Below are 22368 nucleotides of genomic sequence, written 5' to 3' on the forward strand. Positions count from 1 at the left end.
TTGACACAAACTGTGGACAGATCAGCTGAAAAAAACAGATGATATTACACAATTTATATTCTGGAGCTGCTCAATAAACCACGCTGAGAGAAACCACTACAATTGTAACTCCAATCCAATGTTTTAAGTGTTTCTTTAAAAAAAAAAAAATGTATGCTGGTTAATTGCTACTTGCCTGAAAAAAGTATTTGACAGCAGGCACATTCTTGAAAAAACGTCTGAGAACCACTGATTCATACTATCAAAATAGACAAATACACAAAGCTGCCTCCTTGAAACGAACTCATTTACAAGAAACCTAAACATGCGAATCCAATTTTGCTGCATGCTCTATGAAGTGTCACAAGGTCCTGAATGAGTCCACGTGTCTTCAGACAGATTAGTTCTCCTCTATGATCTGCTTCTCATTACAAGAAGCGGGGGACTCAAACACATCTAATAACAGGGCGGACCGCTGTTCCTTTGTAACATGCGGCTACCTAAATGATCCCGAGTCAGATAGATGACGAGGATAAAGCGAACCGTAATCGGCATTTTGCACAATGGAGCATAATGGTCCAAAGAGGGGCAACATAGAGCGCTGGTGCTCTCATGGCCCCGAGCAGCACACCTACTAGAGAGCAATTAAAATGAGAGGATTCAATTTTGTCAAGCAACAGGACGCTCAGATAAATCGTCTATCTCGATTCCCAGCAGAGGGCACTCCCTCATGCCGGACATGGCGTTTGATATATTTACTTGGAAGAACCAGCTGGCTATTGACAGAGTGTGTAAAACAGCCCCCTTCCTCAATTATGATTATCACAATCATTTCAGTGGGAGACAAACAGGAGGGAGGAAAACATTCACCGTGTGGGAGCAATGCAGTTACTTTTGAAGTGAGAAAGATTTAATTAGCGCAGACTACATAATTAAAGTAACTTGTTTGGATGAGTGGCCGCAAGAGTTGCTGTACAATGAATGCATTTCCAACTTCTCTGTTCCTGTTGTCATTACTTCCGCCAAGCATAAAATCAGAAGGGCAAGAAGTCGGCGTTATGTTTGGGGTGACTAGCTTTTCAAAAATAAAAACGATGCATTCACTGAGAATAAAATGCACCATTAATTATCATTAGGAAATAATTCAATCCTTTAGTTTGTCAAATAAATAATAAAATGTTTCTGTTCAAAAGCATCACGCTGCATTGTGCTCAAGGACAAGTCATTGCTGTTGGTGCAATGAATTAGCATATCTATTGATATTAGATATGTCCTACTGTGTGAGTGGTCATTGAACACATCTCCAATAAATTGCTGTCATTTTGCTTCTCACGTAGCTTTGCAAAACTTTGTTCATAATACTGAAATCATTTGGCACAAGATATCCCACTGTCACACATTGGAAACGCGTCACCAGAAAGGTCAACTCGTCAGATTTCCTTTCCCATAATTTGACGACAAGGAAAAAGGAAGTAGTTCTAGTTCCGGTAATGACGTGAGTGTAAAAGTAAGCAGTTTCAATCCTTTTTCAAATTGGTTTGTTGTGTAAATCAAATCACCATGACAATTGTGCGTGTTAAGAAGTTTCTGATTATACTTAACGATTTCGTGTTTGTATTGTTATGTTATTACTATTTACGTCTGGACATGTTTCTCCTGTGGTCATGTGATCTTCCTAGCAACCGCCTAGCAACCAATCACAAGTTGTGTTTCATTCCTCCAGTACCAATCAGGACTCTGTGTACACTATCATAGGTTGTTTTGCTCTTTCACCGGTCAGTCGGCAGGTATCGTTGTAACGGACAGTCATTTTTTCTGCTTTCAATCATTCTGTGGATTATCTCATTCCTTTCATTATTATTCCGTGCGTCCATGAGAATAGACCACACACACAATCAATAACACATCCACAATCAATCAAACATAGAACACACACACACACACACCAACCCAGATAAATAAATAGAACATTATATACAAATAAGAGTGGCATGAGAGTGTGCATCATCTTTATGTTCTGGCCGGACAACCTGATAAGATTGAGGATCCTCTGAATCAGTCAAATACAGTCCTTTCAAGGAGGTCACAAGTTTGGGCGCTATTCCGACACCTCCATTACAGTGCGATTGTCAAGCTCATGACCCAGACAAGTGAGTAAAAAAAAAAGAGAGAGAGAGATGTCAGGATGCAATTTACTGAAAATCATGACAAAATAGGGCCTGCGAAATCTGTCAGGACATGGAACACACGGCTCAAAATTGTGATTGTCCTGGTTAAAACTAAATATTTTATTGCTTTTGGTTAGCTCGTTGGCACGATTAAGCAAAAAAAAAAAAAAAAAAAACTACAACAATTTTCAAAAACAGGCACAAAAAATAATCTTTTCATTTTTGGTGACAGTGTAGATGGAGGAATTTATTTTCTCACTGAACTTACATTTAGCCATTCTCCTCAGAATTTGGTTAGGACTAGACGTGTTAGATTCACATACGTATGGCACATAACACCATATTCATGAACTGGAAGGTAATCTGATAACATATCCACATGGCTAGACAAACGCAAATAAAGTGTTACCTAATGTTTTTTTTTTCCATTTTAGTTTGAGTCAAGAAGCCCACAATGCGGTGCCAGTGTCAGTTCCATCTTTTCTTGAGTCATTTCATATAAACCAAGAAATAACATGATATGCTATGCTATGCTAACATACAAATAAGGAAGCCCACTGGCTATTAACTCTTCAATTTGCCAAGGTTGGCATTACCTCGCAAAAAAACCCTTGAACATTACAGGGAGCATTTTTCGAGACGGATAACACATTTGTCGTTGCCTTTTATATTCGTATATTTCAGAAACTAAATTAACATTGCAGTCAACTGGAATAAATGTCAAAAGCTTGGGAGCAGCCCTAAGTGGGACAAAGTTGATGACGATTCCAAAGGCCCATGACAGTGCCATGTGCCCTAGAAAATAGTATTTTCAATATTGGCAATGAAGCAGTGGGGTCCCTAAATGTGAGACAGACAGAATTTAACAGCACAGAGCAACACGTGTCATCATAGTCCAACTTGCCTGCAGATAGTACAACACGGCCAAGTTTACTATATTAAAATCAGAGACATAAATGCTGGGTTGTCGCATCGCGTGTACTCACTTCGTGCAGGGGGTAAAGAGCGCTATCTGTTATTTTCAGATCTGCAAATAATTAGCTTCAGCTGCATGCTGTGTAATCGAGGTAAATATCGCAGCCATCAAGTTGCCAATGAAGTGTCCTGTCGTCAGCTTGCTGTGCAGTCACCTGTCGCACATTACATGGCACAATGCAAACAACTTTCCATCCTTTAAACTTCCGATCGATTCCCTATTTTGCTCATTACAGTAGTGCCACTTCTTCTCGTAACGGTTTAATTACTAAAAAGCAGATTTGATATTAGTACCAACCACTATAGAGTATTACTTAAATAAAAATGTAGCCAAATTTTAAAAAAGTCCCGAAAAATTAAATGCCAATGGAATACACAAATAGGATACAGTTGTGACTTGAGATATAAGTGACCTGACAATGAGATATGAGCAGTTTTTTGCCTGTTTTTGTTTTTGTTTTTTTGCAAGCGCAACCTGGCAATACGAGCTCTGCAGGATGGCAGTCAGTGAACTCACCTCACACCATAATTACACATTGTAATAAAACCACATAGCTCAGCATTTAGTCTGATATCATAATGAAACGACATATGCCAATTGGCATTGATACTGTGGTGTTATAACCCTGTAAGCAACAGATATTTGAACACAAATGGAGCAATAATACATGTAGACTATATAACTGTACTCAAGTCATATATCCTTTATCCTCTGCAAAGAGCTACAATTTTTAGGCAACATTCAGACAGCAGTTGAACTGACTCTACAATTTGTTTTTGTACGTGTATCTGATCTTTAATGGCATTTTGAAGGACGTAGATCTTTTTTTAACAAATGCAATACAGGCCACATGGGTATGTAGTCTTTAAACCAATCCATATCCAATTTTTTGTCATGCGACTTCAGTTCGAACGGCCAAGTTGCATTCATCCAACATGCACGTGGCCAACAAGTGACAAAGCGACATGGTCCTTTAAGCTCAAAAAGGCAGAAGCAGCTTGTAGACCAAAAAAAACCCAAAACAAAACATAAACATAATGGACGAACAAGACACAGACAACACTATGGGGGGATTGCATAATGGTAGAGTTTGTAATTAATTATTTGGGATCCAGCATGACAGCCATTTTAGCATTGCCAGCATCTCAATCCAGTCATCCATTGTGGTACTTCCGTGAACATTAAATAAAGTGTATTTCACCCCCGAAAATCAGAATTGAGCATTAAGCCCTGCTGTGCAAATGTAGCTTCAGAGCCACACTGAGGACCTGAGAAATGACATTGCTGACACTATTTCAACCAGTCTGTCTCATACTGCCCCCAGGCGGCCAAGGTGGGCACACCAGAAGGAGCAACCCAATGGTCATTCGGTTTGCTCAAAATGTGACAAAAACAGATTACCGGTAATTCTTTTTGATTATGTCGATACTGCATGCTCTCACCACAAGTATGATACTAAAGTTATATGTCTTGTTAAAAACGTGCATTAATTTCAATGGGGCAAGATTATTTGAAATACCAGCATGCTTTAAAAAATACTCACAGCACCCTTTGCAACTGAAATTTAGTTGGGCAAATATTTTTGTACTAACCGCTAGAGGGAACCCCTACGACACTTTGAGAATCACGATCATCACCGTGCAATCACAAGCTTGCTACGTCATTATTCGTTATTGTGCATAAAGTCATGAGAGGCTTCGTTTAGATATCGAAAATGCATGTTACGGCATGATCCTTTTTATAATCCAGCAACGAAAAGCCTTTTTTTACATTCATTCTTCAACATCGACCTTCCCAACATGTCGTCATCGCCAACATCCTTTAAAAAGGCAGATGCAGTACAAACAAAAAAAAAAAAAATGTAAAAGCACTGACAAATCAATTCGATGGGTCAAATGCATTTCATGATTGCATTATTAGCATCACGATATTAGAACACCCAGTTCCTCTTTGTGTCTGCGAAAGTACTCTGGTTCCTAGTTCTCAGAAGGAACCACCGTGAATACATTAGGACTAACATCATGATTTTTTTCTTATGTGTCTGGTTCACTTCCTCCCCTGATGCTTTGATGCTGCAGGATGAGGGCAATAGGTTGACGACCAGAAACCTGAGCACCCTTCTTTGAGTCACTGTAATGGAAGTGCTGCAAATTAAGAGCTGATTTAAAGTAAAGCAGCATGAGATAGGTTAATTGGGATCACGAAGGTGAGGCTGCTCGCGCTATCATCCAAGCAGCGTCACTAAAGCACGTCAACCTTGCTTCCATCTTCACTGAAAAAAATGTTGCATCAATTCACTTTATTTGCATAACAGTGGCCTGCTTAAGGAAGGAGAGCCACAGAGATGGAAATTAGCATGCTGTCACCTTCTGTCATAAAAAAAACCGAGTAAAAACGTGAGGACTCATGAACTCCTCTTTCAGTAGGAGCGTTAATTAGGAAGCAAGGGATCTCACTGACATGGTGTGCGTTTAAATCCTTGATGCTCCCTTATGATGGAGGCCAGATGTCACGTGACCGAGAGAGAAAATTTTAAGGTCACAGCATTCCCCTTAGCAATCTTAAGTGGTTTCTTATGGCCTACAGGCTGTTATTTGGATTCTGGGAAAAAAAGTGAGGAAGGATATTTAAATTTGGTAAAGTATAGATAATAGAAGCAATATGCTAGATGTATTTGTAATCTTGGGCACGCGGCTATACACTAAGCTAATGAAGCCTACTCAGCTAATTTAAAACGTGAACAGTGCTCATTTTGTAATCATAATGATAATAATTTAAAAAAAACACGAAAAGGTATTCGGAGGTTTATTTTAACTAATGCAGGGAGTGATGCCCATTTTCTAACATTGTTGAGGAAACAGTGCCCTCCTGTGGCTCAATCTGGAAACAAGCAGCGGCAGCTCATGCAATAATTCTCTACGGTGAATTTTGAGATGAGCTCGATACGAGATAAAAAATAAAATAAATGATACATCACAGAACGTGACTAAAACAGACTTCAAGTAAATGCTTCCTCCAGTCTTATCTCACCCAAAATTCATTTTGGCAATGACGATCCCAAGGAAATACACATGAGGAAAATGATGAAACATAAATGCAAGCGTGCGTAACCTGATTGCTATGTGGTACAAATATTCCCAGTCTATCAAATTCTTAAAAGAATTCCCGTCAAGTGTAAAATTTGATATGTCAGGGCTAAAAAAAAAAAAACGGGGCGGAGAAAGACATTGCTACGGGTTACCTTTAAAATATATTTTATTTTTCTTTGCATTGAGAGAAGTACTGTATCAGCGCGTCCTATGGCTTGTGTACACACTTCATGTGGAGACAAAATCGTGAGCAAGCCCTTGAGGCCCCACCCATGTTTACCAAAGAGGAATGTTTGAGGCAGCTGTTGGGAGAACACGCAACGTGCAGTGGGGAATGCTGCTGCCTGGCAACATGGCAGAAGTAGTTCTCAGCCCCGCAAAAACTTTTGATTTCACGTGACAACATGGCGTGCCCTCTGAGCTGAGATGCTTCAACTTTTGAAGGAAGTTTTTGTTTGTTTGTTTTTGGAGAAGAGAACATTTTGGGTGAATTCAAGGTGGCTTTGCCCCTCAGTCATCCATAGTTCTGGAAGACAACTCGAATGCAGCAACTGGAAGCAAATCACAGTTTGAATGCTGGGTATTGTTTGCGAAGGAAGCAGAATCAACACTTGCCAATATTCTCCACATATGGACACAGTCTGTTAAGCTAACATCACAAAAAGAATACAGATTTGTCCCCGATTTTTTGAGTTTCACTTCATCCGCTAGTTTGTTTTTGAGTCATCCGCGCGCACAAAAGAACAAATTTGGCATCATGTGAGATAATATCATTATTCCCATGGAGCTGGTGCATGCGACTGGAATCCAAAGCTGTCAACATTGCGGTCCGGGTTTAAGGATTGTTTACAGAACCACTTTTGCTTCGTGCGTGTGGGGAGAAAATAGCTCCTCCTTATATTTGGTATAATCTCTGCAACGCTGCTGAGACGATGCCCAGGTTTCTTGGCGCTCCAGTGGCTGGAGTGACGCCAGCGCAGAATGAAGCCAACAACAGTGCAGACGGCGTACAGTACACGTGTGGGACTGGGACACACTTATCAGTGATGCATATGCTCGCTATAGTCTCGGTTCTTATCTCTCTAGTCTATCAAGAGGCTGTAATCCAGTACAATCATTGTCAAGCCCTGCAAGGTTCTCGTCGAGCGTTGGCTGGTGGGCTGAGAGATCAGAAGGGAGGCTTTTTGGGGTGAAATCATGTCAAATAAAGCCCGTAGGCACCCACAGCGTCCCGCACGCACGCACACACAAAACATTCTCACACATATTATTTATGCAGGAAAATATATTAACATTTGCATTAGAAAACAGTGCGAGGGCCTCAGTGTAGTAAAATAGCTCTTCTGTCAGAAACAAATGCGAAGATGGATCGATGTGGGCTGTCGTTTCCTTACAACAGTATGCAAAGCTACCTCCTCACTCGCCTTCAACTAAATATCCTTCTCTCATCTGTGAAATATATTCCCACTGCTTTGTGGGATTAGAGGCACTGAATTCTGACTGTGTTCATATGAAAGCCACCTCCGCGGGGTTAGGTGATGCCGTTAGGGGGTTAAGGTCCAAATGAGAAGCACCAGACCCCAGAGCTTCTCCAAGCCGACAGTCCAGCTGTCTGGCTCTCGGAAACCTCTCTGATCCACCAGCAGCTACACTGAACCTTGCCTAGACATGCACATTGTTATCAAGTGAAAAAGAGAGAGAGCGAGAAAAAAAAAACAAAAAAACAATAAAATCTTTCTACCTAAAGCGTAAAATCCACCAGCTACTGTAAATCATGTGTAGCCCACCAGTGCCGGAGCATATCTTTTTAAAGCAGTTGCATGGCAGGATAGCTGAAACAGTATTTGGTTCCGGAAAGGGAAGGGCCCTGCGTCGGCCTTTCAAATCCAAACTATCACCACCTGAGTTTTCCACGGAGGGTCTTAGCGAAAGGAAAAAGAAACACAACATAATCTCAACAGTTTCACAGCATGTTGTCACTCTTGTCCAAAGAGCAGAATCCGCCCTCAGCTCAGTCCACGGGGCCCTGGAAAATGAGCTTGGAGCAGCCCTGAGCGAGGCTGAGCTGGGTGGCGCAGAAGGGGCACGCGGCATGAAAGGCGTGGGTGCCGTGGGGCAGAGGGATTTCCGACCAGTACTTCACAGACTTCTCCGAGCACACGTGTCCGCACGGCACAAAGGCGTGAGTGGGGGCGCCCGTGTCCACGTAGAAGGCGGGCTCGCAGCCCAGCCAGAGCGGAACGTAGGGGCCCACCACCCGGCACATGGGGCACTCCCGCTGGGTGTTGGGCTCCTGCTCCGAGCGATGCCCCCAGTTGTGGTAGCCGTGCACGTGGCCGCACGCCAAATAAACCCACGGCTGCTTGTCCTCCAGGCAGGAGAGGGCGCGGCTGCGTTGCATGCTGGGGAAGGCCAGGGTGTTCAGACCCACGGGGCACTGGGGCCGCGCCGCGTTGATCTCCTGACGAAGGGCCTCCAGATGCTTTTGGGTGGGGGTGTGAAAGAGGCCCTCGGCGGTGCGCCACAGCAAGGTGGCGCCGCACAAATCCACCAGCGAGCCGTCCAGGAGCACGTTACTTTCATTCTCCACCTGAAGACGAACATTACGATAGAGGGTAAAAAGCAATTATACGTCAACAATACACATCTAAAAGTGCATCGCTGACTATGGCTCTCCTTTCCCACACATGGGATATTATACACAATAATATTATTGTTATTATTATTATATTAAATAATAAGTTGTATTGCACTTTACCTTCTTAAACTAATCTCAGAGTTTACAGTGATATTAAAAACAAGGGATCAGAAACAACAGCAATTCAATAAAATGATAAAGATATCAGTTAATCAAGTAGGTTTAAGGGTAGTTATAGTCAGTAAGTACAACGTTGATAGAAAATAGGCCAGCCCTGCAAATTTTTTAATACTTCAAACCCCAAAAATATTGAATAAGCGGGGATACACCACCTTGATTAAGGCCTCAATTTGAGCTGGGCCATAACACATTTTCTTTCACACATGCACTTGGTAGCATTTGAGCCTGTCTATATTTTGCAAAAATAAATATTAGACAGGCTTGGATGCTTTTCAATGGAAGATAAGGCATCAGTCTTGCTACCCGACTCCAAAACTCAGATAGACTTTACTCAACAAACAGTACTTGCAAGAAATTCCTGACGCTCCTTCGATGTTTGCAAAATACCTGCCCAGTTTTCCTATCTTTTTATCTATTTTGGAAGGACGTCCAGGTCTTTCGGCTTGGACCTTCTTTTGTACACTTTACCTGACTAACACTGTTAAACACTGAATTCACTTTGGTGTGATGCTAGGGCACTGCAGACCATGGCTTTTTGCTGAAAAATGCAAATAGAAAAATAGCAACAATAGCCTACCAGAACAGCAGAATACAGTAAAGGCACTGATTATGGTGGCTAGTGACGTGACTCCCATTTAACGAGTTATCAAAGTCATTCTTTAAAATCTGAAGAGAACAGTTGTTTATTAGAGTGAAGCATAGTTTGAGGAAATACGGTATACTGGTGGGCTTGTAAGTGGGGCTGGGCTATCAAATACATTTCATTCATTTGTCCTTGTAAAAATTAACGATTTGAGAGAGCTATATCTAAAAATTGACGTTTTGAACCAGTGGAGAAATTCCTGGAAGGGTGGTTTACACAATGAGTTTACAATTTTTACTAACAGCTTAAATGTAGCTTTCAACCAAGATATGCACAAGCTATGGGTGTTAAGTTTACAGTAAAGTCTAACTAGATGCCTCACAACATTGAGAGGACACAAGATTTTTGTAAAATTTGGACATGAAATAATGCCTGACATTTTTCTCCGGATTTCAAAATGTTTTCTTTTTACAAGGATGTATTGCAACAGAATTTAAGGGTGCAAATCCAAACATAAACGGAGAGTCAGGCCCGTTTTTCAGCTACAGCTGAGATTTTCCTAATAGTTAATAGTTTAACAAAATACATAAAGTTAACTTCAACTTCAAAACCAAAACATTGCCACAGGGTATTTGAAAGTAACCAGAGTATCCTGTGTTACTTCTGCAGGGCTACAGTGTGTCTATTAGTATTAATTATATCTTTTTTTTTGGCTTGGTAAAATAAATAAATCAACACAGAGGACCAACTAACCCATTTCCACTTAAATATGAATGAGAAACTATAATCCTTTTTTGCTAACATTTATTTTAGTTAAAATGAGAGTTTATACAAATCCCCATATAATTGGTCAAGACTTCAGAACCACACAACAAACATTTGAATCTGCCTGTTTTGTTAAATTGGTTAGGGTCAAAGTCAGCAGTCATTTACCCCTATTTAAACCGCCTTTGAAAAGAAATCCGAGCGCTTTCGCCAGCCAATGTAGAGCACTTGAGTGCTGCTTGCTACCGGCTGATTTATGCATGACACTGCGTTGAACACTGGCAACAGGCACCAGACAAATGCCGTAATTAAGTTTTTTTTTTCATGCTCTGAATTGGCAAGTGAACATAATTAGTGCACTAGAAAATTGTGCAGTCGAAAGATGAGCCAGTCAAGGCAGCCATTGTTGTGAAACACTTCTGGGAACAAATTAAAAATGAAAGACTAAATGTCAAAATACAAGCGATCGCATTCATACCTTATTTGGTATGGTAATGTTTATTTTGAAGTCTGGCCCTGTTTGACGGCATGCTTTACTGTCATGCCGAGTTGTAAGTACAGAAGCATTAAACGAGCAGTGGCTTCTCTTGTACATTCCATTGCAAAGAAATAGCCTGAAGAAAAGATCTCGTGCTGTGCAGGGAAGACATTTTTGTGGTGTTCAAATCAATCATTTAAATAAGTGTTTTTTTGGAGTATTACTTCAATTTAAATGGTGATCGTCCAGAATGAGTGAAATAAAAACCTCTTAAGATTTTATTTTTTGGCCATACATTATTGCCCAGCCCTATTTGTACGACCTCCCCTGGGTTGCTGAAGCACAAACTGTGTGCGTGTTTAGCAATGTGTATGTTCAGCAAACACTGACCAGTTTGCCAGGAGTCTGTGCCGAGCGTGTCTCTCGCAGGGTGTATACATCCCCACACACCGAGATCTCCCTCCATACGCCGGGCTTGGATTCCTCAGTAAATCCGCCCTTGGGGTGCATCACCAGCACTCCATTGGTTGTCAGACCATCCATGTGACCATCAGGGTTCTTCCACTTTGCAGCTTTTTCCTAGGAGAAACATTGGCACAAATCAAAACGTCGTCGGGCGTAATCTCCTTGTGCGCATAGGAATTACAACATACAAGGAGTTCATGCTGGCACGGTGACTTTTCACCAAATTTCCCACGAAATTCTGATGCCAACACACTGATTGGCAACCGATATATTAAAGTGCTATTCAGTAACTTGTAATTACCCCAAGGAATATATTCTTGGACGAATCAAACCCGGCTGCAAAGATACGAGCGGTGTAAGGAGGGTTCCGCTCACATACAACCCGGCAGGCGAAACGTGAGATGGTGCTCTGCGTGATGGGAGTCTCCTCGCCCTCCTGGCCTCCTGCTATAGTGTCCGTCACCACAAAGTCAATGGGATTCTCAGTGGATCGGCCAATCTATTTGTGGGAGCGGGGGGGAACATTGTTTAGAAATGGAACAAGTTACTAATTGAATACCAAACCATGCAATTTCTTTAAGTGGTAGCAGTTGTGCAAGAAAGAACTTTTCAACTCAAGACATGCATGCTGTTTGTGTGGTGAGCAAAAAAAAAAATTGTAGCATTTTTGTTCATAGTTTTCATACAGCTATAAAATCATGTGGCAAGTATTTTGACACTAATGGTTGACGTTGATAGGAATTTTTCAAATGAAATATTTTGACAAAAAGTGAATATTCAGGTTGAATCAAGAGTGTTGAAAACTCTGTCCAAATTTATACAATTACTGTTGTTATCTTGGTCTTTAGTCACTAATTTTAACTAACAATACATGATCAGCAAAAGATTCTTGTAATATACAAACTTTCCAGACAACGGTATTCTACCTGAAACATGTCTGTGTCCTTATCATAGCTGTACTCCACAACCACTGTCTGATTCCGGGACAGCGTGTAGGAGATGCTGTGCTGACCTTTCGAGTTGACAGCCTGAAAATATAAAATAAAATAAACAGAAGAAAATTTTAATGCTAACAGAGAGACATCAATGGTTTATTGTAAAGCACGGAAACAACCAACCATGCGGACTAGAAATTTGCAAAGAACTTCTTCAGCAAAAGACTTTCGCAACCACTGTATTGTCTCGGAGATTTAATGACAGATTTCAGAGAAGAATAGCACCACTTAAGTTTCAGTTGAGATACATGGAGGCAAAAGTGAGAAATGTGTGCAAGGTAAGCATACACCGCCCATTGGCCTGAGCTAGCTTCAACTTGCCGACCCACCAGACGAGCTCAAAGCAAGTTAGAGCCACTCAATTCCCATAGACGCTTTACCGCATGCCTCGCTAATCTGCAAATTCCACACCCCTCCAAAAACAAACCCACCCCCACCACCAACCTCCTCCCTTTGTCACGTGCAAGAGAAAAGGAGGGAGAAAGTGGGTCAACGGCACCGCTGCTTTTGGGTTAGGGACAACGGTCATCGCACGTGGGTTTCCCTCACAAACAAATGGTGTGCCACCTGTTCAACAGCAAAACCAAACAACAAAAAAAAGCAAGCAGAAAGGAAGGAAAGAAACTACAGTGAACCCCCGTCTAATCACAGCCATTATGTTACAGACCTAATATGCGAAAAAGCATAATAGAGATCATGTAAAAACAAAACATTTTTCTAACGTGGGAAGTGAAAGATGACCAATTAAAAAAAAAGGTGGGGGTGGGGGCGAGCTTCGCACTTTGAGCACCTTTTTGGCCCACACTATCAAAGTGTAAGGATAAGTTGTGCAAATGGTACCTGGCTGTCCCAACGGTAAGAGAACCAAGCCAGAGTATTTATACATGATTTACGTCAATTCAGTTTATGATCTTTCAACTGCCAGACAAAAAAGATTGGAAAGTATTTCCTCCTTCTAAGAGTTTTGTTTTTTTAAACTACAGTAGTGAAGGAAAAAAAAAAAGTTTTTACAACTCAAAACACAACATGTGCAGGCATCAAGCCGTTTTGCCACTTCCAGTGACACCTGTTTTTAGGAATTGGCCATGTGACACTCACAAGCTGAGTCATGATTGGGTGTTACCTGAGCCCTGGGTATAAGTGATGTCAAGTGGTAAAATGTGAATAGATTTGAAATGTATGTGAAAACAATTTTAGTTGGGAAAATGGTGAAATTAGTTTAGTATTTCTGTAATGCTAATGTAATATGAAACACTATAGATCAGCATGGGCTTACAGAAAAGAGTGGATATTATGGTCACTCTGAACCTTCAAACAACTGCAATTTGAACACACAAAATAGTCACTCGGATGTATACTGTACGTACAAAGAGAGCATATAATTCTAAATTTAGGACTTACTGGTACAGTGTAGAATGAGCCTCAAAGCTCATTTGTACTATAGGTGGACATCGACAGAATTCCTTCATACTGTATGTGCTAACAAGTAGTTTGCCTCTCAACATTGTGATTGTCATCGTGCAGAGAGCGACAGTGGACTGAGGAAGTGTTGATGAATAGCTATTTAAAAAAAAAGGCCAACTTCTCTCAAGTGTTTTTCTACCCCCCACTCAAGGAATACTTCCCTTAAATTAAGTTTATCACTGTGCCTTTTCTTTAGGTTATTTCTGACCTATGTGTACACAGCTGGGAGCCGAGGGTCAGTCAACTGTGACAACTCCCTTCTGTTCGTCCTCCTGATCCTGAACTTGGGATGTTAACAGTGTGTGTGGCAGAGAGGAAAAAGATCGACAATCAATATAAGTCATTAAAAAGTCCAAGACATCAACATAAGTTTAACGATGGTGATAATTATTTACAATAGAAGAAAAAGCTGGAAATTTATGACTTTAAAATTGCAGCTCCACCATAACTGACAGAACTGATACATGGATCCAGGGGTGTCAAAATTATTTTAATATAATCGACTTAGTTCCTTGAATACAATGAACAAGAATTTTGTTTTTCAAGGCTCATAAATGTTTATTTACTTGCACGTTTGTTTATATAGGTCACCAACATTCCTTGTGTACACCAAACCTCAAAGTCCATTTGAAACATAAACCGTCCAATCCAATTTCTTTAGCTGATAAAAAAAACAACAACAAAAAAAAACATGGCAAAACATTTTCAAACTACTTGCAAATATAATACCTCACAAATGTCACTGGCTTCATAGCAAAAGAGACGGAGCCCCTCAATATTGTTGCGAAAGCCGCGTTCAAAGTCATGTTAAGTCCTTGAACAGTAATTCAAGAGGACATTCTGAAAAGATAACTCATTTTACTTTGCCACAACCAATATGTGGTTTTAAACCAATTAATTTTTGTGAATAGTCTATATTGTTTGGATATTTTGTTTATTGTTATGTTTTAACAGTTTCAATATTCCTGGGAATTAAAATTTAATTGGAGTGAAAAAGGATTTGCTTGAGTTCATAAAGTCTCATAAAAAACACCAACAAAACCTTTATTTATAAGATAATTTGGAAAGGAAATATATCGTGACAGCTCTACGTGGCTCTAAATTTAATAGACCACTAAAGTTTCACAGAGGTGGATCCTCTGCATAAGGGTAAAACATCGACAGGCATTAGGAGTCAAGTTCCACATGAGAGTAACATGAGCCCATGAGCGTTCAGCCAGGGAGTTGAACTACGAGCAAACTTCTGGTAGATTGGGCCTCTGGGGGTGTAAAGGTAAGCAATTCCTCTAGCATTTTGAGCAGTAATGCTCAGAGACCAAAGAGAGGAATGCAGGAAGGCAGACGTGTTCTACTGGACCAGGCGGTTTGTAGCACCCTTTTAGGTGCAAAGATAACTATAAACTGAGGTCTTACAAAGAATGTGTTATTCCACTGGAAACATCTAGGTCTGCAAACAATAAGGGTTGATGTAGTTTCAACACTGAGGTTATTGAGAAAACAAAATGGCAACATTTAGGACTACTAAAGAAATGTGTGTCTAAATTGAAACACAGGCACGAGAATACATCGTTTTCTTTGTCAAATATGTACCTTGCTGTCTTGGGGTGTGTTGAGGATGTGCACGGCACTCGGCTTAACCCCATTGGCTTTGGTCCTCTTGTACAGCGCAAATCTGCTTTTCCGTCTACCGCGATCCCCATTGGGCAGGGAGCCATTGTACCTGTCATAGAGGAAGAAAAAGGCAACAGGACGGATAGTAAGGACATGTTCACAAAAACGGGAAAAAAGAATGGAGGAGCATCAGGATGTTGTGGGAATTACAGGCATAATTCTCATAATCATATAACAACTAAACGAGTGAATTAGAAACATTCACGTGTTTCAAATGGAGCTTTGGAAATCTAGCACACCCTATTAGCACACTAAGCATTACCTTGGATGCTGTCGCTTATTACATAATGCACTCTGTGATTTGAGTTGGTGTGCGCACAGTGCAAAGTGCAGCTGTGTTTTGCTCTGTGTCCCGCCTGCATTGGAGAGGCTTTTGGGATGCATGTAAGGTTTGTTGCGTGTCTGGATGAGACATTTATAAACATTCTCGTGGCTTTGTTGGTGGACTGGACATACATTGTATGAAAGACATCTCAACCTCAAATAGGTAATGAACTCAGATCATGATGGAACACAAGGCTCGCAGAGAAATACTGTACGTGCTCCAAGTCACAAAGCACAAAGCTGGCCTGTTGCACAATGAGATGTAGTATGGCACTGGATGGTACAGTACAGTCCAGTGGTATTCAAATGGGGATATGTGAAGGTATGTCAGGGATTTCACGAGATTTTAACAGTAAATAGATTTTATTGCTCTTTAATGTCGTGACACAAACAAGTTTTCTTTTCAAAATAAGAACAAACTAAATGGAAAATGAAGCAACTCAGTGCTACATTGTTATAGTGACTCCTTTATAAAATGTTCCATGTTTTTATTTTGTTAGGTCTTGTACGAATGTGCGTCGGCAATAGTGATGCAAGTTTTTGGGAGTCTGGCCTGAAATAAGACAGACGATGTTACACAGTATGTACCTATCTAGTAAAAGTTTGAGTAAATTATGCAAGATATCGCTACAAATTCAGTTGATTTCCTCACGTAAAAATGCTTTATGGGTGCTGCTGAAAAAGTATTACACAGGGGGAACATTGAAAAAAGTTGAGGACTACAATAGGCAACTATCCAAACAACTGAATTATTCAATACCTTTCAAGACTTGAATGACATACATTGACTATTAAAACTGAGAATCACCTTTTTAAAATTTTTTTTATTTTTATTTTTTGTCACCTGTGTGTGCCCTAAAAGCTTGGCTGGCCAGAATGCACACATGTAACGTGGCACAAAGCGCTAACGTAACCTATGCGCATATCAAGGCAAGCTTGGTGCTACTTACGCTGCACCAGCTGGAGAATTCATCTGACTCACCCAGTATTATCTTGTATAAGAGATGCAGATGAGTATCAAGTCCGAATATGTCATCACAACAATTGTTAGAGTGTGCCAGAGATGTCCCCAAGTTGATTTGTACATTTCCTTGACCGAGTAGCTTTTAAATGGGAGAAACATACTAAGTTCAATCAATAGGCCCAGTCTCTATGCCACAATGGACAGAGGAAGCTGAGAAGAAGCAAAAGCTAGGCACTGATCAATCCATCCTTTCATTTGCAGGGTGCCCACGCAAACCCAGCCCCTCCCTCCCACCCCCAGCACGCCCTCGCTGACCAGCACCATTTGAGCCAAGTGATGAGGCCAAGCAATCCTAGTCAAGGCACTCATGGCGACAAACCACCAAGAGCTGTTCTTTGTTCCACGTTGTCAGCTTGTTTGTCTGCCCCCAGTTTTTGGTATCAATGAGACGGAAGGAGGTGTCACATGAGGTGATTGTACACCCGTCAAATGTGCGTCTTTGTATCTCAGGAGCGATGAAACAGTATCAACTTCAAACGTGTCACATGTTCCTCCAGGGGCAATACTTTTTGTCTGATAAAAGAAGCAGTCTGACATGGGTGTGTAGGAGGAGGGTGAGGGACAAAAACGCTCTGTCACAACTTCATATCAGTCTGTTCAAGAAATAAACGTTAGACTACTTCAAAGCACAAAGAATATGTCACAGTATTGGTCAAACCAATCAGTGATGATACAACATTTTCTATCATGAGCGGCCCTTGGCACCTTACAAAAATAACTTGCTTGCTTAGTAACCGCATGACAAATAAGGAAAAAGGTGAGGCATGTTTAAAAAAAGGTTCTTAGATAAATAAAAGGGCCGAGTTTGGACTCTGTTTCGGATGAGATGTCCATGTCACGTTACTGTCCGAACAGATCAAAACCTCTTTATAAGTTTTTGTAGCATAGCAGTTGTCGTCATTGTGCGAATGATGAAATTAGCCACGGTCAACTGAGGCACAATGGAGTTCACAGTGGATTTGATTTGAATGAGTTCTCTGTCTAAAGATTTATCAGTCGTAGTTAAGTGATACCATATGATACTTCTAAAATTTGATCTTTTTCAAATTTCACATCTCAGATTCTGCTTGGCCTTCCAACACTCATCTATATCTCTCATCAGATCTCAGTAAAAGAACAAGTAGGAACTATAACCAGACCACGGATCACTCCAACTCTCCACGATGTTCTTCTGTGCGGTTGACTCAAGAAGGCCTTATACTTACAGGACACAGTATTGAAAGTTATTTAACAGCCCTACATATTATTCGACCTCATAGAACTGGGTTTTATAATTACATTGTATAAAACGCTTAACGTGAGTGGCAAAATAAGTAGCAATAACAGAAGCAGGGGTAGCAAAATTAAACAATACTTAATGTACAAAAAAATGACTCATAAGCATGAAACCCTAATTAAAGCAGGACCATTTAAGGACATAAAGCCCTTATCCCACTGAGCAGCAAACAACGGCGAATTGTTTTCAAAGGCAGCAAATATCGCATTATCGTGGGGGTCCGTTCAAGATCGCAAATGTTTAAAGACATTCGCCAGTATATTTTTTTTTGCCACAGTGGAATTTTGAACATGTTTAAAATTTGCAAGCGGGAAAAAAAAAAAAAAAAACATATCACTAAAACTGTTGTCAAATGTCCGGCAAACATGTTTGACCGTGAAGAAACCCTGACAAACTGATGTGAAGGTGCATTTTACTAACACTGCATGTGCAGTATTATATTAAATAAAGCTTTTTACAGACCATGTATTGGATCACAACCGTTTTAACCAGTGGGAGAACATTGTAAGTCTAGATAATGGGATATTGAGAAATAAACGTGAGGGTTGCTTTTAGGTGTAGGTTCAGGTTGTACATGAATGCATGGTGACTTAAGGGTCAATGTCAAATGTTTCACAAGCACTGTTTCCTGACAAATTAGTGTACTGTGAGAGATCACCAGGCGTGTTCTTGGAAATTACCCAATTTTAGTTTCCTCCCTTTGCCAAGCAAGACAGTAAAATACAGTAGTCATCCACTATCAACCCTAACATTGCATAAATATCATCATATATTATAAAGTGCTACCTGGCTTGACTTCTTGGTGATTTACCACATGACTTTGTATTTGTATATTTGAGTTTACTGAAATAGAGAAGGGCTGTATGAATACTGTACATCAGTAATCATATTAAGACTCAAAAAAAAAAAACATACTGCAATACCACACACTGACATCGATTCGCTAGCCTCGCATAAACTTTCTGTGCAGCAGCAGCAGCAGCAGAAGCAAGCCATGTAGGGTGTTAATACTTTGCTAGCAATCAACAAATTATGGTCTGCAAAACTGATTTACTCGCTTCAGTAGTACCTTCACTTTTGTTTTAACTTGTGGCATTTTCAAAAAGCTGTTGTTTAAGTGTGTGTAGGTACTAGGGAATCTTCACGCTACTGCAGTTGACATCAGTACGATGGCATCAGTATTTTTAAACTTATCGCCACACATTGGTTGCAAAAATGTGGTTTTCAGGGGCCAGTTCTGCACATTCAGTGGTGGAACCTCCACCGCTTTGAACACATTGTTATTTGTCTTAAAAATAACAAATGACATTTTTTGTCCCGGATGTTTTTATTTAAAAAAAAAAAAAAAAAACGATTATCAGAGGACCTGCAGTTCAAGGTAATTTTCATGCACATAATTGAGCCCTGGGAAGTCCCATACTTCCGATTATATGTATTTTTTTAACTCATAAATTATCTTCATTATCCATCAATCCCCAAAAATTATTTTTAGTCCAATACACTCATTTTTTGGGCCGTGTGTATGCCATTCACTGTTGTCATAACAATGTATACAATACACCAATTAAATATACATTTTAAACAGTTTATTTTAATTGTTCATGTCGTACCAAAACTAGGAATACTTTCCAAATCCATGTCAACATTTCATTAAAAATGTCAGACCAGAGTGAGGTGAGCTTTCTGGTGCCATTCTAAATGTGGGACAGCGAGGTAAGGTTGTGTCAATCACTTCTCCGTTTTTTGAACAAGGTTATGAAAAAAAAAGGCTCAGATTCAACGGTCGATATCTACGAGGTGAAGCAAAAGAAAGCAAGTGCTGAACTTGTTCATACCGTTGTCTGGAGATGTGTCAAATGAACGTTCACATACAGTAGTAGGAAATCTCAAACATCAAATAAAAATACTTATTCAATGCACCAAACCGCAATGACAAATCTGTGTGCACGTTGCAGGGGTACGTGGAAACTTTTTTTTGACACACCAAAATCAGAACAGCCACATGTAGGCTCAAGTTGCAGGGGCAGGGGATACAAATTTGACTACACTGGCACCAAGCAAAAGAAGTTGGATCATGATGAATGTGCATTGACCAGTTTAGTGCTGTTGAAGTGTCATCCACGTTAGCATTTCGCATTACCTAATGCAGTGGTAGACCCTGGGAGCCAGCAAGGCCTTCTCTGCTGGCCTAAACATATTTTGAAAAACACATTTATTCACAAATATTTTTAAGTAAAAGTAAAATGATCCTCCTTGGTCTGTATTCTGTATGACATATTAACAAGCTTTTTAGCAGCGCGTGAAGAGCTATATACTTGTATTATATACTAGTTCATCCATTGAAAAAGTTGGAAAAGTTTTTATCCAATCAAATTTCAGCTAGCTAGTGTTGCCAGCCTTCAGAATGGAAAGAGAAGGGCCTGCCCCGCTCTTAGTGAATGGAGACAGCTTGTTCAATTTACAGCACTTGGCGCTCTTCTCACAAATCGTGACCACAGGGCACATATTGATGTTGTTATGAGGCATAGTAATTTGGGTAGTATGAATAAATATGACGTCACTGAAGGCCAGCAACTGATTACTAACGTAATATCTCTTGACTCTTAGTAATGAATGATTACTAAACTCTTGTTATAAATAAATCTGGGAGAGAATTCATTAGTTTTTTCAATTTGAAATCTGGTCACCCTAACCAATCATACTCAAGGAGATAATTCTTGTGTGTTTGTCCAATTCACGCTTCCTTTATCTGTTTTATTCACAATTATTATTATTTTTTCAATGCAAAGTTTATTCCCGAAAATGACCTACAGTTGCCACATTTTAAAGTTAATATCTCCGGTTGTTGTGGTTCAATTTTAATAAAAGAAGGATCGTTGATCAAGAATGTTGAAGATATTTCTTCTGAATGGAAAGTAAAACAATTTAAATGGATAGAAAAAATCCAAGAACCTAGTGAGTGTGTTTTAGAAGCAGTTGAGCAAGTGGGTTAAAAAGGGGAAGAACTAAGAGGATTGGGGGAGGGTTAAGCATCGCCACTTCCGAATTCCTGAAACCCCATGAATCCAACTTCTGAGGTGGGAAGCGTGGCATACAATCCCCAGGGGTGACCTAAGTTATGCGGGCCGAATAAATCGTGTCGTTACCAGCCCACACGTATTTGGTCAGTCGAAACAACAAGAGACCCACCGAATGCCATAAAACGTGAACTCGAGAGGGGACAAGCTTTATGTACACACCTGAAATGTGCACGTGTACGGTTGGAATTGAAACTAAGACTACAATGCTTTAACGTCTTCGAGGCAAAAGAAAAAAAAAGAAAAAATCGTCGTAGTGTTTTGACTAAAAATTGTATTTTAGGAAGTCGTCGTGTTTGGTTAGCTACCGCATGGGTACTCTGGGTAAAACTTACTCAGCGTAAAGAGGTCGCTTTCACGTTCGTGAAACACTGTCCATGAGTACATTTCTAGCGTGGGATATGCGTTCATTTTTATATTTTGTATTAGTGAAACAGAACTTACCCTAAAACGACCAGCTCGCCGTACTTAACTGGGTCTTTGGATGGGGCACAGTGCTCCTCTTGACTAGACGAAAACATGAGGCTTGTAGCTTCGCAGTGTGGCGTTTACTGACTGTACACGAAAGAAACAACAGCGCAAATATAGCCAGGCTCTACCTTCAAAAAGCTCCAGCGCGCACTTAGATTATATCATATATCCTATGGCGAGTGTTGAAATGACAGGAAACACCCGCTTTTAGTCAAATAAAAGCGGCCACCTAACTCCTTTTCGGTGACATGGCAAAGCGTAACTTTTGTTGGAGGTTGAACGCGCTCTGAAGCAGATACAAAAACAGCTAGGAGCTGGGCCGGAATGTACCATTCACGTGTTCTTCACTTTGCACAGGGGGGATAAGCGATATTAGTGACTCTTTTAAAATAGGGTTTTGGATCTCTATGACAAACTCATTTTTATTTCTGTTTCCAAACATAGATAGTGTTATAAGATGAACACAAATCAGGCAACAAATAGGCAATATTGTTTAAATTAAATGTGCACGTATATTTTCCACACACCCTGACATAATCGGTGGATCGCAGTTAATGTTATGTAAACAAAGAGTACAATCTGGGGATTCTTGAGAGGATCTAAATATCCAATTTTTATTTACATATACGCAGATAATAGTTTCTCACGTGACAGGAAAATCATACCTCTTAAATATTCAACATTGTTTTTAAAATCTAAAAAGTATTTTTTATTCAGTGTTTTCAGCAACGATCACGGATGTGCA

General features: G+C 40.3%; 1 protein-coding gene across 1 annotated transcript; it reads right to left on the reverse strand.

Annotated features, from left to right (window-relative positions):
- Positions 1–6354: 6354 nt before the first annotated feature.
- On the reverse strand, positions 6355–21912 carry peli2 (pellino E3 ubiquitin protein ligase family member 2). Its single transcript, XM_088433623.1, has 6 exons — positions 21597–21912; positions 15371–15500; positions 12248–12349; positions 11623–11820; positions 11247–11435; positions 6355–8802 (listed from the first exon to the last, which is right to left on the reverse strand). Exons 1-6 carry the CDS (start codon positions 21671–21673, stop codon positions 8224–8226), a joined length of 1275 nt encoding a protein of 424 aa, XP_088289749.1. The 5' UTR covers positions 21674–21912; the 3' UTR covers positions 6355–8223.
- Between the last annotated feature and the right edge of the window lie 456 nt (positions 21913–22368).

The sequence above is a fragment of the Hippichthys cyanospilos genome, chromosome 14 (genome assembly GCF_059441005.1).
Source record: "Hippichthys cyanospilos isolate Australia breed blue-spotted pipefish chromosome 14, RoL_Hcya_1.0, whole genome shotgun sequence".
Lineage (NCBI taxonomy): Eukaryota > Metazoa > Chordata > Actinopteri > Syngnathiformes > Syngnathidae > Hippichthys > Hippichthys cyanospilos.

Excerpts from the sequence above, each read along its gene's own strand:
- peli2 (XM_088433623.1), bottom strand. The coding sequence starts at position 21,673 with ATGTTTTCGTCTAGTCAAGAGGAGCACTGTGCCCCATCCAAAGACCCA. Across the intron at positions 15,501-21,596 it reads GGCGAGCTGGTCGTTTTAGG|GTACAATGGCTCCCTGCCCA; the intron begins GTAAGTTCTGTT and ends CCTCTATGACAG. Across the intron at positions 8,803-11,246 it reads CACAGACTCCTGGCAAACTG|GTGGAGAATGAAAGTAACGT; the intron begins GTCAGTGTTTGC and ends GTTCGTCTTCAG.